The following is a 13,967-nucleotide window of genomic DNA, read 5'->3' as shown; positions in this document are numbered from 1 at the left end:
TGTTGGGTCTGGCGCTGGCGCCTAGTTTGTGATACTGTGTGTGTGTGTGTGTGTGTGTGTGTGTGTGTGTGTGTGTGTGTGTCTCCCTTTGGGGATGAGAGCTCCTCCCTAAATGTGTGTCGGAGAGAATCAGTCACCCAGGTAGCCACAGTGCAAGCAGGGGCCTGGCATGGAGGACTCAGTCTACTAGAAAGGTTCCAGTAGGCTGGGCGTGGTTTCTGACCACGTGACTGGCATGCATGGTCACTGGGTTCAGTCCCAGCACTGAAAAAAAAGAGAGGGTTCGAGTTCTCATCCACCCTTTGCCCTCTGTGCTCTGGAGGACAGAGGATCTGCTGGGTACCCACGTAAGCAACAAGCACAGCTCCACCACCAGAAATGCATCAGAGCAGACATGGCATAGACCATGGCCTGCATGCTGACATGGAGGATGATGTCACAGGACTGGCTCCGGATGCTGGCCATGGCTAGCAGTTACTGCCAAGGCCCAGAACTGTCTCTCCTGGGCCACCCAGGGTGACCAAGCTGACATTAACACCTTGCTGACCGTGACCTTTCAAAGGAGCCCCACAAAGAAGATAAGAGGAGGGTGGTGGCTTATTTGGGGTGTTATTTTCATTTTGACAGGGTCTCACTATTGTAGCTCAGGCTAACCTCAAAGTCCGTGACCCCGCCTCATTCTCATGAGTTCTGGGATCAGCACATGTGCCACCCCACTCAGCTGCGTGAAGCTACAAAAGCCATCTCCTGGGGTGAGAGATAAAGCCACACAGGTGGAAATAAGCAGAAAGAGGGTTATGCCAAGAGCTTTCCTGACCACACACAGAGCTCTCAATGTGGCGCCCCTGGGTCCTGAGGGGCCAAGGTCAGACTTTTTTCATAGTAACACTAATACCCCTGTTTCTTCTGTCTCCTGGAGAGCATAGCAGGAGAGCACCTTAGCCCTATGACCTGTGATGTCACAGCAGACCAAATACAAACATCCACAGAGCAGCCATTACTGACACCAATGGACAGATCTTCCAAGACTGTTCTTCAAAGCAAATTGGTTTTAGGGAAAACTTCCACTTCTTATAAAAGCATTTTGTTGATATAAATGGGCTCGTTGTTATTTTAAAAGTAAAGTCCAGTGTGGTGGCCCATACCTGAAATCCCGGCACCCAGAAGACTAGGGCAGGAGGACTGAGATTTTGGGGTCTGTCTGTGCTACATAGGGAATCCTTTTCTTAAAAATAAAATTTAAGCCTGTGCAGTAGCAAATACCTTTAACCCTAGCACCCAGAAGGCAAAAGCAGGTGTAGCTCTATAAGTTCAAGGGCAGCCCAGTCTACATAGCAAGTTGCAGGACATTCAGAACTCTGCAGAGAGACCCTGTCTAAAATAACTGTATAATAAATAAATAGAATTTTAAGTTTCAATGTTCAATGGCTCAATAGATGACTTCTCAGTGTTTCAGTTTCAATTGGTAAATATGCCTACAACTTGTGGAAATGAGCTCAGCACCTAGCTGAGGATCAAAGTCCTCAGCAACTCCTGAGGGACCAAGGAGCCCTGAGGGGCATTGCCCTGGGTCAGACGGGAAAAAGATGATAGAAATGTCAAAGGCTTTTCAAGTTAAGAGGCAAAATTGGGGCTGCTATGGGGGAGCTTCTAGAACAAGAAAGAAAACATGCTTCCACAAGACCTTTTCCCATCATTTATGTGTGAAATCACTGTTAGCTCATAGACCCTCCAGGACCAGCCGGCACACAGCAGAGCGCACCGCAACTGCAGCTTGCTCACCTGTCCCCAAGCCCCCTCTAGCAAGCAGGAGTGAGGGTTGGCCCAGATTCATTGTGACTTCTGGGGACAGGCTCTCGAGGGCTGCGTGCTAATGAAGAAGCTGCTAAGCCACAAGTGAACTTGGCTCGCTGGAAAAGTCACTCCAAGGTCAGAGCATCACTGCCTGGTAAGACAGCAGCCAGTCTGTATCTAACTGTTCCATGTCACTGCGGATTGACTTGTCGCAAATGACAGATGGATGCATAGATGTGCGTAGACAGAAGATAGATATGCACATAGATGATAGATACACAGAGAGAGGATAAATACACAGATAAAGGTAGGTGACAAATAGGGAGATGATAGATATGATGGATAGCTAGATGATAGACACATAGGCTGATGATAGATAGATAGATAGATAGATAGATAGATAGATAGATTATAGATAGGTAGATAGACAGATGATAGATGGATAGATAGATAGATAGACAGACAGACAGATAGATAGACAGACAGATGATAGATAGATAGACAGATGATAGATAGACAGATAGATAGATAGATAGATAGATAGATTATAGATAGGTAGATAGACAGATGATAGATGGATAGATAGATAGATAGATAGATAGATAGACAGACAGACAGATAGATAGATAGACAGATGATAGAAAGATGATAGATAGATAGATAGATAGATAGATAGATAGACAGATGATAGGTAGATAGATAGGCAGATGATAGATAGGTAGATAGATAGATAGATAGATAGATAGATAGATAGATAGATAGATAGAATGGCCAGCAGGACAGGAGGAAAGGATTCAGAACAGGAGTAACTGGGATTTTATGCTATCTTCCTTACTGAGAGGGGTTGAGGCACTCACTTCTACTTCAGCTCTGGGTGGAAACAGGTTCTCAACCTTTGTAATGCTGAGACTTTTTAATACAGGTTCCTCATGTTGTGGTGACTCCCAACCATGACATTATCTTTGCTGCTACTTCATAATTATAATTGTTGCTACTGTTATGAATGGTAATGTAAATATCTGATGTGCAATCCCATGTAACCTAGAGGGGTCGTGACCCACAGGTTGAGAACCCCTGCTCTAGCTAGTCTAGGAGGAATCTGAGCACTGAGGGCTTGTATTCAGAGTCATAAGGTACACTAGCCTAGCTCAGTCCATAGACTATGTCAGTCCATAGACTATAGTGTGCACAGTACTCCTAGCATTGCACAACAGGGTGTTCCGACTGGCACCTGGCTTCTCAGGGCTCAGCATGAAGCCAGTGGGGCCTCTGGGAGAAAATCAAAGTAATATTGGGCAGAGAGAGGAGGGAAGGTTAGCCCCACTGAGGAGAGAAGGATAAAGATAGAGTTCTTGAATAAGCCAGAACTATCCTCTCCGACAGATCAGTTTAAATGCTGAGTGACTGAGGGACTGAGCATGGATTGGCAAGACTGTTTGTATCTTCAGTAGGAAAAAGGGTGAGGCCAGCAGGCTGAGTTGAGTGACAGGCAGCAGGCATAGGTTTCCACATGACTGACCTACAGCTTCCTTCACTCTCACATCCAAGACACACACTCAGGCACACCTCTACCTGGACCTCCACCCTCAGCCTTGCTCAGAGCCCTCGCCCAGGCCCCCCTGTGACATCCCCCAGTGTCCCTAGGTCTCCCTGCCCCCACAGTGGAAGCCTCGGGACCCCAACAATTGACCAGACAAGAAACCCTCGGATTCAAAAGGAAAGAGGCCAAAGCAAGGACACAGCAGCGTACCCAGCATGGAATTCAGTACGGCTATGTCGTTCACACTGGCTTCTGTCAAAAGGAAACGAACACACAAATAAACAAGGGCAAAGCCAAATAAACAGAACGCTGAAAATAAAAACAGGGAAGAGGAGCCAAGCCAGGCTCGTTCAAGGCCAGGCCCCCCATGCCACCTGCCTCCGCCCTCTGTCCTGACTCCAGGGTCACCTAAGTATCCCCCGCCCAGGAGGGGATAGCCTCCCCCAGCCCTGCTGGTCTAACCACACCAGGATTCCCCTCCCAGTACTGACCGAGAATCACCAGGCTTTCGGGGTCCACCTCATATTCGGTCCTATAGGAAGCCAGGGTCGAGCTGTTGGACAGCAGCTCACCCACCAGGAGCTCACGCACAACCTCAGGGCTCAGGGTCAGTCGCTGGTACTCGGGGATGTCAAGGATAAACCAGAAGAAGCAGGTGAGGGATCCCTCCCTATGCAGACAGAGGTGAAAGGGACCTACAGCCTCATCCCTACAGAGCTCTCCACTCAAGGGAGCAACTGAGACTCAAACTCACTGGGCACCTGCTAGGCTTTCTTCTCATTCTCTCCCATAGGAGGAGAGATCGAGTCTCAGGAGGGTCATAGACCGTTTGGTAAGCGGTAGAACCAGATATGACCAGGCAAGCCAAGTCCTAAACTGGATCCTGGTCCTTGTATTCTCAAGAATACTTCCAACCTGGGCCCACCTACATGAGGCATCCCCAGTCCTGGTGAGGTGTGAACCACGTCACAACACACCACCCTCTGTAGAAAAGACCAAGTTCCATAAAGGGGAACCACACGCAGGAGGCTAAGGTCTCGGTCTGTGCCTCAGTTTCCCCATGTTCTTGTTTTCTTTATTTTGGAGTTTTGAGGAAAAGTATGAGTAGGGCATTGTGTCAGAAGCCTGTCGGATCCAGCCCTCCTTGCCCTTGGAGCTGAGGCTCTCACTGGGGCCCATTTAGGCTGGGACAACTCACCCAAAGGAGTAGATGGAGCTGGAGTTGTAGTAAGCATCCAGGCGGGTGCTGGCAATCAGCTCTTTGAGCTGTGAGAAGGGAGACAGGCCCTGGTTACCCTCCGTGGTGGCAGGGATGCTGGCTTCCTAAGCCCCTTCCTGGTCATGTGCTCTTTCCAGCCTGACATGGAAGCCTTGGCTGAGGGCTTGCCACCAACACAAGCACAAGGTTAAGCCAGGCAACAGCCCTCTCATCTTGTCCCCTACCACACCTCACCTTACGCCGCAACCTCTCCCTGCTACCGTCTCATCCACGCCCTGAAAAGCCCCAGTCCACTTTTGGGTCCTCTCTCCTTCTCCCAGGGACCTCTGGTATAGCCAACCCACTCTGGGAGCTCAGCTAGCCTGCTGTTCATGAGCGAGGGAGAGCCGAAGGCAATGGAAGCGCTGCCAATAGCCCTGTACACCTGGGACACAGGATGAAGAGCCCTGTAGCTGTCCCCTCGATCTCATGGCTGAGGGGTGCATCCAGCATTTCTACCTGCCCCCCTGAAATACAGTCCTGTGCCTGGCTGAGAGTGGAAGGGGCGAGTAGCCCACTGTCCAATGTCCAATGGTCATTGCATTGTACGAGAGGGGCAGAGCCCAGGCAATATGAACTGCACAGTTTCAACGTCCCTGCTGTACTCCTGGCAAGAGGCAAAATCAAGATTTCTTTCTAGCCAGTTGAATTCTGGGCATGACCATGTCACCTCCAGCACAGCCCCTTCCCATGATACCCGGGGCAGGGTCTATCCCAGTAAGCACTCTCTGCAAAATGATGGACAAACTCACCGGACTCACCCTCCCACATTCCCCCCCCCCACCTCCTGCCTTCCCACCCCTCCTTACCATCTTCTGGGCTTTGGCAGTTTCACTGCGGAAAGCACCGGACTCTCGTCGGGCCAGGTCCTGGGAGAAATGGCGGTTGAGCACCCGGAGGCTGCCAGAGTACACCTGGCTAATGGTCACTTCTGTCTTGTACCCTGGGCAGAAAGGAATGGGTTACCAAGGAAGCATGTCCAAAAGTCTCTTGTCACTCCAACCCTCAACATGTCCCCAGAGCCTTGTGCCTCCAAGGCAGCACTGTTAGCTCTCTGCTCTGCACTCCCATCCCCAAGTTATCCAGAGATCCCCAAAGTGCATCCTAAGCATCTGCTGTGTTGGGCACTCTGGAAACGGGAAGAGGGATGAGGAGAGCGAGGGACTGGCTGCATGGACTAAAGGGATGCCTGCAAGCACATGGACATGGGGAAGTGGGAATTGTAGGCCCTGGGGAGAGCTGTGTTCTGCACAGTTGGGGTTGGAGGGGATCCTTGAACACCCAGGTGGAGCGATAGCAACAGTGATTGCAGGCACCGTGAGGACAGACCTGAGCCAGGACAAGCAGATGTGGAAGTCACCAGGGATAAAGGACATTCGGCCACTAAGGATGCCAAAGAAAACAAAGGTGGAGACAAAAAGGAGAATCTTCCTGGGGAGAGGATGCTGGGCAGGTGAGAGCTGAGGCTGAAGTCAAGGGCATAGGCATGGCAAAGGAAGACTGCATGCTCCTGGCCCAATGCAACAAAGGCCACCTGGATCCAAGGTTCAAGGAGGGCCATGATAGAGACTGAACGAGCGGGGGCTGGGGTCGAGCAGAGCCTGGCTCCACCAGGTCTATGAGGGCAGACATTCACTGGTGGTCTCCACACTACTTAGCGCCTTCTAGGAATGCTGCAGTGAGAGACAAAGTTCCAAGGAGATGCGGGGGATGAAAGGGTCCCAGTGTGTGAGTAAGATGGATGAGATTGGAATCCGGTTTTAGATGGGGAGGGTGGGAGGCAGAGCCCAGGATTGTAGGAGGGCTGGTGTCTGGTGTCTTGAGACCTCTTTTCTAAGAGGCTTTTTTCTCAGGGAGCAAGAGAGAATGAGGTCAATTTGGAACTGTAGGACAACTGAGAGAGGAAGGGGTTCGGCTATTAGACCCCACAGAGCCTCAGAAAGCCGGGCACTACTCCCAGACACGGTTATACTGCTCTTTATCCAGAATCTGCCCCACTTTGTGCCAGCCCATTGTCCCTCCAAGATGGGTGTGGCCTGCCTCCCACTTTTCTCCTTACTCAGTGCTGACCTGGGTAGGAGGAGTTATCCTAACAGCTCCCCTAGGGGTTTCTTCCACCTTGAACACTTTAAGGGGGTGACATTTTCTGGTAGGTTCTAGAGTTCTTGCCTGGCACCCTGGGTCTTCAACCCTAGGTAGAACCCCATTGGGGCACAGGAGGAAGGGTTAGAAAGATGATTGTCAGGTGAGTATCTAGCTCTTCAGCCCTGAAAACTAGTTACCCAGTAACTTAATGAGACCGCACTCTGGCCTGCAGTATTTGGGGTGCTGGCTTCCTGCTGGTGGTGAAGCGCTCTTTGCCTGGATGACTCAGCTCTGAGAAGAACCAATGAGTCATTGTAAGACAGTCTCTGTTTGACGTGGGGACTGTGATGATAGTTTTATGACAACTTGACACAAGCTAGAGTCATTTGGAAAGAGGGAGCGTCAATTGAGAAAATGTTCTTGGCCTGGCGGTGGTGGCGCACGCCTTTAATCCCAGCACTTGGGAGGCGGAGGCAGGCAGATCTCTGTGAGTTTGAAGCCAGTCTAGTTTACAGAGAGAGTTCCAGGACAGTCATGGCTACACAGAGGAACTCTGTCTCAGGAAAAGAGAGAGAGAGACAAAGAGAGAGAAGAAAGGAAGGAAGGAAGGAAGGAAGGAAGGAAGAAAGGAAGGAAAGAAGGAAGGAAGGAAGGAAGGAAGCAAGCATGTTCTAAAATAACCCTTGGAGAAGCTTGTGGGACAGTTTCTTAATTGATTATTGATATGGGAAGACCCAGCTTACTATGAGAGGTGCCACCCCTGCACCAGTGGCCCTGGGTGCTATAAGAAAGTGGGCTGATCAGCCATGGGGAGCAACCCAGTAAGCAATATTCCTCTATAGCCTCTGTTTCAGTTCCGGCTTCCAGGTTCCTACCCTTGCATTCCCGGTGATGGAGAGCTACCTGGAAACGTTAGGTGAAATTAACCCTCTCATCCCCAAGTTGCTTTTGGCCATGGTGTTTTGTCACAGCAATAGGAACCCTAAGGTAAGGATCTTCAATATGGCATCTTTCTCTCAGCTGAGCTGGACTAGGTGAATCTGTCTCCCTAGAGCTGTTCCAAGTGAGTCTAGCCTCCCAGGTCCTGTCCACGGATCTGAAATTTTACTGGTAGATATGTGCAAAAGAATTCCATCTAAATGTTTAATGGAAAGCCTCTAATCATGCAAATAAGCTGAACTGTCCTTTCTGGGGTTTCTGAACTCCCTTAGCATCCTAGGCCATAACAGGTATGTTATAATTGTATTTGACACCATAGAGGAATCATGAAAACAGAAGCCATCACCAGAGCCTAGCACAAAGCCCTGTGCCTGGCACTGGATGGATGGATGGATAGATAATAGATAGATGGATTGATGGGTAGATAGCAGATGTCTGGACAGATGAATGAATGTTTGGATTATGGATGAATGAATAGATTTATGGATGAATGCTTGGCAGGTGGCAGATGAATGGTTGCATATTTAGATGGTTGAGTTGCTGATGGATAGATGGATGGATAGATGCTGGATTGATGGATAAGTGAATGAGTGGATGGTGGGTAGACAGATGAATGATGAATGGGTGACAGATGGTTGGATGGTTGGATGGACAATGGAGAAATAGATGGATGGAGATTGAATGAATAAATGGATGAGTCAATGGATTGCTGGATGATGATGGATTGCTGGGCAAAATGGATGGCAGAGGAATAGATTAATGGATGGATAAATTAATGAGTGGATGTTGGTTGGATGGGTGGGTGGATGGTAGATGTCGGATGGATGGATAGGTGGATGAACGGTTGTATGATGCTTGGACAGATAAACGGACAGACAAGTCTTCTACATCATATGGGAAACATTTTCACAGGTGCAGACTAATCTTATCATTCCACCTCCTTCCATGACCAAGAGCTGGAGGTGAGCTATCTCCCACCCGCATCCAACACTCAGGATCATCAAGCCATGAATGTGTGGACAGAAGGGTTTTCTGGACCCAGAGCATGGCCGGATACTCCTGTGGCTCCATGGACTGCTTGAGGGCCATGATATCAGGTCCAAAGAGGCAAAGTCAGATACGAGGAAAAGGTTCCCAAGCCCGGGTGCTGTCTAGTGGTCCCCTTGGTCCTCCATGCTTAGCCCTGGAGACGAAGAGGTGACGAAGCTGTAGTCCTCTCCCCAGAGGAGCACCTGGGGCTCAAATGAGCAGAGGCATTAATTGGTACCAGGTCCCGTGGGTACCTCTGGGCCTCCTGCAGCAGAGCACGTGGCTTTGAGCCCAAGGGATAATCCTGGAGGGCTGTAGGCAAAAAATGGGATGCGCGCACACCCCGACCCAAGAACTGAGTGCTAAAGAGTCTGCCCTCCCCAGCTGAAAGAATCAGGGAGCAGACTAATGCATGGGACTTCACAAAGGTCCAGCAGAATGCCCACCTTGAGGAACTAAAGGAGAACAGCAGCACAGAACCTGGAATCCTGGCCCATCCTACTGTACACACACACAGCCCTGACAGTCTTCCCTACATCCACCCTGACCCTCCCAGGGTACCACTCCAACCGGGCCCTCACTTTCCATTACCTAGGAAATACCAAAGCATGACTCCTGCTGAGGCCAAAGCAGCCAAGATCAGCAGTAGTGGCGCGAAGCGGGCGTAGTCTCGGGCTTTTCTCTTGGTGTTTTTGGGGGTCTTGAACATCTCCTCTGGATCAGCAGCTCCCTCTTCATCACCTCCATCGCCCTGCCCACCAGCTGCTTGGGGGACCTCAGCGGTGGGCATCCTGGTAAAACAAGGAAGCTGGAAACATTTTGGCATCTGCAAGGGAGCCTTTGCTGAGACCCAGTGGTGCCCAGAAGCAAGGCAGCACCCCTGCCCTTTGCACGGAAGGGCAGGGACTTTGCAAGTGGGGACTGAGAGTGACTGCTGAGCAGATTACAGGGAACAGAAGTGGCCTCAGTGGGACATGCCAGAAGGCAGGTGACAGGGCTAGATGGTTTGACTCCCTGTGGGTCCTAAGGAAGGGCCCACAAACAGATGGGAACCATGAATACAGACTTCTGCCACTTTCCCAGTGGCTTCTCTTCCGTGTGGGAGCATGTTTTTCCTTCCTTGGGGTGTCTAACACCCCAATCGATGTATGCACCCTGGTCCCCAGACACTCTGAACCATCCCTGTCCTCCACCCAGACCTGTTGTCCTGCAAGGTTCGGGGGCCTTTGCTCTCCTCATCTCAAAAATCTCCTGGGACTGAGGAAGACTGCAGAAGTTCATGATCATCTCATTCCTCCGGGAGACATTTTACATATCACTTTATTTAATCCACAGATTGCCCAGGATATAGACAACTGTCCCCATGTGTTCTTCTCCAGCCAGCCCTTCCCATGTAAGCCTCTTGGGACTTTGAACCCATTGGACAGGTAAAGAAGGTGAGACCCCGAGTGTCTTGGAAATAACTCAGGCTAGGATTAGCCTAGCCTCATTTTCCTGGTGTATTAGAATGACTGGGATTAACACAAATGAAAACAAATTGAGGCTCAGAGAGGCTAAGCCCCCTGGCTAAGATCACACAGCAGCAGTTGAGTGTCTCTGACTTTCCCCCCTAGTCTGGCTATCTCCTATAATTATCAAGTCATAGTCAAATGACCATGGTAAGTCACCCTTCCTAGTTCCTTCTGTTGCTCTACCTTTGCAAACTTTGGACACAGAAGGACAGTACCCTCCCAGCCCTGACTACACACACACACACACACACACACACACACACACACACACACACACACACCACAGCAAGGATTATAGTTCACTGGGATATTTTTTTTCTCTCCTTGTGATGCCTATGGATGTCACCGTGACCCCAAAGTGCACTCCCAGAACATGCGTTGGTAGAAGGATCCACCTGAACTCTTGGAACAGTCTCCTAGCTAGGCTGCCTGCTTCCTGCCCCCTCCTCTGTCACATCCTCCACATTGTCACCAGAAAGTCTCCTACCCTCTACCCTCATCCACCTGTTGTAAATTCCCCCCATGGCTCCTAGTGCCAGGGCATCCAAGCCTGCTCACCCTCCCTCCCTCCCTGTTCTCCCCCTCTCCCCTTTTCTTTGTTTCTTTTTGTTTTTTTGAGACAGGGTTTCTCTGTATAATTTTTGAGTTTGTCCTAGACCTTGCTCTGTAGACCAGGCTGGCCTCGAACTCACAGAGATCCACCTGCCTCTGCCTCCCGAGCGCTGGGATTACAGATGTGTGCGACCACCGCCCAACATGCTCATTCTCTCTTGTCATAGGGCATCACCCTTCATTCAAGACCTTGACATGAGACCTTACCCTAGTGAGGCCACAAGGAGTGGGAACCCCTCTTATGTACTGTCTTGCAATGGGTTCAAGGGTTCAGGGTCCTTGGTGAGTTAAGTCACTCAGCTCCTTGCACCCTGGGCCACCTTGGTTAAAATTAACATACCTGGCTTTGGGCCTTGTTTCTCTCCATCTCTCCTTTTAAAATAAGAGCTGGGGCTGGGGAGATGGCTCACTGAATAAAATGCTTAATAGGTGAATGTGAGGACCCAAGTTCGGATCCCCAGAACCCACATAAAAACTGCATGCAATAGCAGGGCATCTGTAATCGCAGTGTTCCAACAGCAAGATGCAGCGTGGAGACAGGTGAACCCTGATAAAAACTGGATGCTATAGTGGACATTGGTAGTCACAGAGCTGCAACAGCAAGATGGGACGTAGGACAGGTGAACCCTCAGAAGCTTGCGAGCCGGGTAGCACAAACAAGATAGAAGGTGAGGACTTTTCCTTTAACTAGCACACGAATGTTGCAGCATGCATGCACTGTGTCCATTCCCAAAGAAACACACACATTCATACACACAAAAGCAAAACAAACAGAAAGCAGAGCCTTGAGGTGTGCTTGATAGGGTGCATCCACAATCCTAGGCCTCAGGAATCTGAATCTGAGGCAGGAGGATCACCTGTTCCAGACTCTGGGCTTGCTTGTTCTAAACAAGCTAGCCAGCAACCAGCAAACAACAACAACAAAAACCAGACAGCCTTTGTCCTTGTTCACCTCTGGAGCCCAGGTCAGGGTGTTTCCTTCAAATGAATAATGGGTGCTAGGGTGTCGCAGTGGAGCAGCTTATGGGAAGCAGGGTCTGGGGGGGTTAGAATCAAAAAGGATGCCAAGTCGCCTCAAACCCCTCAATTAGGTGACAGGTTGAATCACTCCATTTTGTTAGAGCTCTCAGAGAGTCAAAACCTCTGCTGGGCATGGGGTTGGGGTTTATAGTGACTACGGAGCCCCTGGTTCCATCTTCTATACCCACTATGAGGAGGGCCACACTACTGCTTTTACTATTAGACAATGGCTCTCATTGTTCTGAGGTTCAGCCTATCATAAAAATATGTGACTCTACCTTCCCACTACACTAAGAACCCACAGCCTTGCTGTGTAGCCCAGGCTAGCCTTCACCTCATTCCCCCGAGTGCTGGGATGTAGGAGTGTGGCCTCCATCCAGCTCTCCCCATCCTTTCCTGGCATCCCCTTGGCTCATCCTAGCTCCTCTCTCCTCTCTACCTCATATAGGCCATTTCATCTGCTTCTGCCAGACCCACTGTCACTACAACAGCCAGTCACGACCACTTCCATCGGCGAATTCCCACACAACTGCCAAGATGACACCATCACCATGCGCCCAGCTTGCAAGCCACACATAGCTCCAGCTACCTAGAGCACAGTCCCAAAAGGACCCCGCGTGTCTTCTTCTGCTCCTTCTCCTTTGACTGAAGACACTCGGTTTGCTGGACTGCTGACTCCCACCCCAGGGCCTTTGTGTTTGCCGCCTCCCCTGCCAGGAACGTTTTTCCTTCAGTTTGCCTCATAGCCCATACATCTCCTCTGCCCCTTTCCTTCCCCTTTCCCTGCGGACATTTTCTTTATGGCATTTCTGGAGCCCTACCACCATTATGCCTATGAGTCTTCTGTCTGCCCTACATCTGCACAAACACAAGGCTTTCTCCATCACCACTGTGCGTCCTGCTCCCGTGCAGAGCCTGGTATGGAGTGGGCCTTCACTTGCTGTCCAATGAATGAATGTAAGACCCCAGGTCCTTCCCACCTACCCTAAAGGCGCCACGCTCCCCAGTGGCTGACCCATCTCCCACCTCATCACCACTTTCTCTCTTTCATCTTGACATGGGTCTTCTCTTGATTGTAAACTTGAATAACAAAGACAATAGTAAACTTTTTGGACCGAGTGCCAGTCACCAACCTGAGGCATGGCGTTAGTTGGATTGTAAGCCCTGTGAATCCTTGTTGCTGACAAGCAAGTTCCCCTTTCCCAGTGTTCCTCTTCTCTGAGCTCCCTCCCGACCCACAAACTCTGAAGTAACCTCTCTACACTCAGTGGAGACAGCAACTTCCTGCTAGAAGCTTTCACAGAGTGCCCATGGAGGAGTGGTGACCCCATCAGTGCAATGGACCAGGTGGGTGTGCTCTCTGTCTGACCCATGACATGCAGCTCCTGGAAGGGGGGCAATCTTCTCCCCTGGTAGAGCATCTGAAATACCCAGCCCCTGCCCTGTACCCGCTCCCACCCTCCTGACAGTGCAGCATCCTTGTCCGCCTTCTGCAGGCTGGGTTCACTGGGGCAGGGCCGCTAGGTAGCACAGGGCAGACCTGGATTCAAGTATAGTGTGAGAGGTTTGCCCCAGCTACAGGCTGGATAGTGACACACAGGCCCCATTCCACCTCTCGTAGCCTTGGCTGCTTGCTTTATGGTCTGTTTAGTGGAATCAGAAGTACCGGGAGATGAACTCCCTAGGACTGAGCAGAAGGGCCCAGCTGAGACTCTGACCCAGGAACATGGAACATAAATGTTGGCACCTGGAGGAAGCCTTGCTGTGAACAGCTGAAGCTAGGGACTCGAGTGTGGGCCACAGGAGGGAACTGTTAGGAACTCCTGCCACACACATAAATCCACGCACACCCACCCCACAGATGCGTAGAGACTGAGACACACACACACACACACATATGCTCCAGCTTGAGTCAAGGGTCCTGTGTGTAGATTACACAGCTCTGGGTCTGCCTTGTTCTCTGGAAAGCCCAGGGTATGAAGCCGTAAGTGGAATGAGAAAAAAAGCAACTAGTCCCATAAACTAGGCCTCTCTTGTCTCAGGGCACCTGAATCTCAGGCCACCCAGGCCCTGGAAGCCCTCTGGCACCCTACACCTTACACCCAGGTAGGTTCATTCCACCTACAATCCCCTAGTTGCAGCTTGGTGCACCCCGTGGTCTCTGCTCCAGCTCACTGTG

The 13,967-nt window shown here is 50.5% G+C and overlaps 1 protein-coding gene across 3 annotated transcripts in view; it reads right to left on the bottom strand.

The window, feature by feature from the left end:
- The window catches only part of Tmprss6 (transmembrane serine protease 6), a 31,107-nt gene that overhangs the window by 16,802 nt on the left and 338 nt on the right, over positions 1-13,967 (bottom strand). For 2 of the 3 annotated variants that reach the window (XM_087899014.1, XM_087899012.1), the window contains exons 1-5: positions 9,237-9,471; positions 5,402-5,535; positions 4,533-4,600; positions 3,826-4,004; positions 3,545-3,586 (exon numbers count right to left, since the gene is read on the bottom strand). In XM_087899014.1, the coding sequence (XP_087755140.1) occupies positions 3,545-3,586; positions 3,826-4,004; positions 4,533-4,600; positions 5,402-5,535; positions 9,237-9,471 (658 nt within the window). Of the gene's footprint in view, positions 1-3,544; positions 3,587-3,825; positions 4,005-4,532; positions 4,601-5,401; positions 5,536-9,236; positions 9,472-13,967 lie in introns of those variants that run through there. The other variant, XM_087899013.1, reaches the window with a different exon arrangement.

This window comes from Myodes glareolus, chromosome 19 (assembly GCF_982192425.1).
Source record: "Myodes glareolus chromosome 19, mMyoGla1.1, whole genome shotgun sequence".
Lineage (NCBI taxonomy): Eukaryota > Metazoa > Chordata > Mammalia > Rodentia > Cricetidae > Myodes > Myodes glareolus.
Note: the sequence above shows the minus strand (reverse complement) of the source record. Positions and strands in the feature narration are given on the sequence as shown.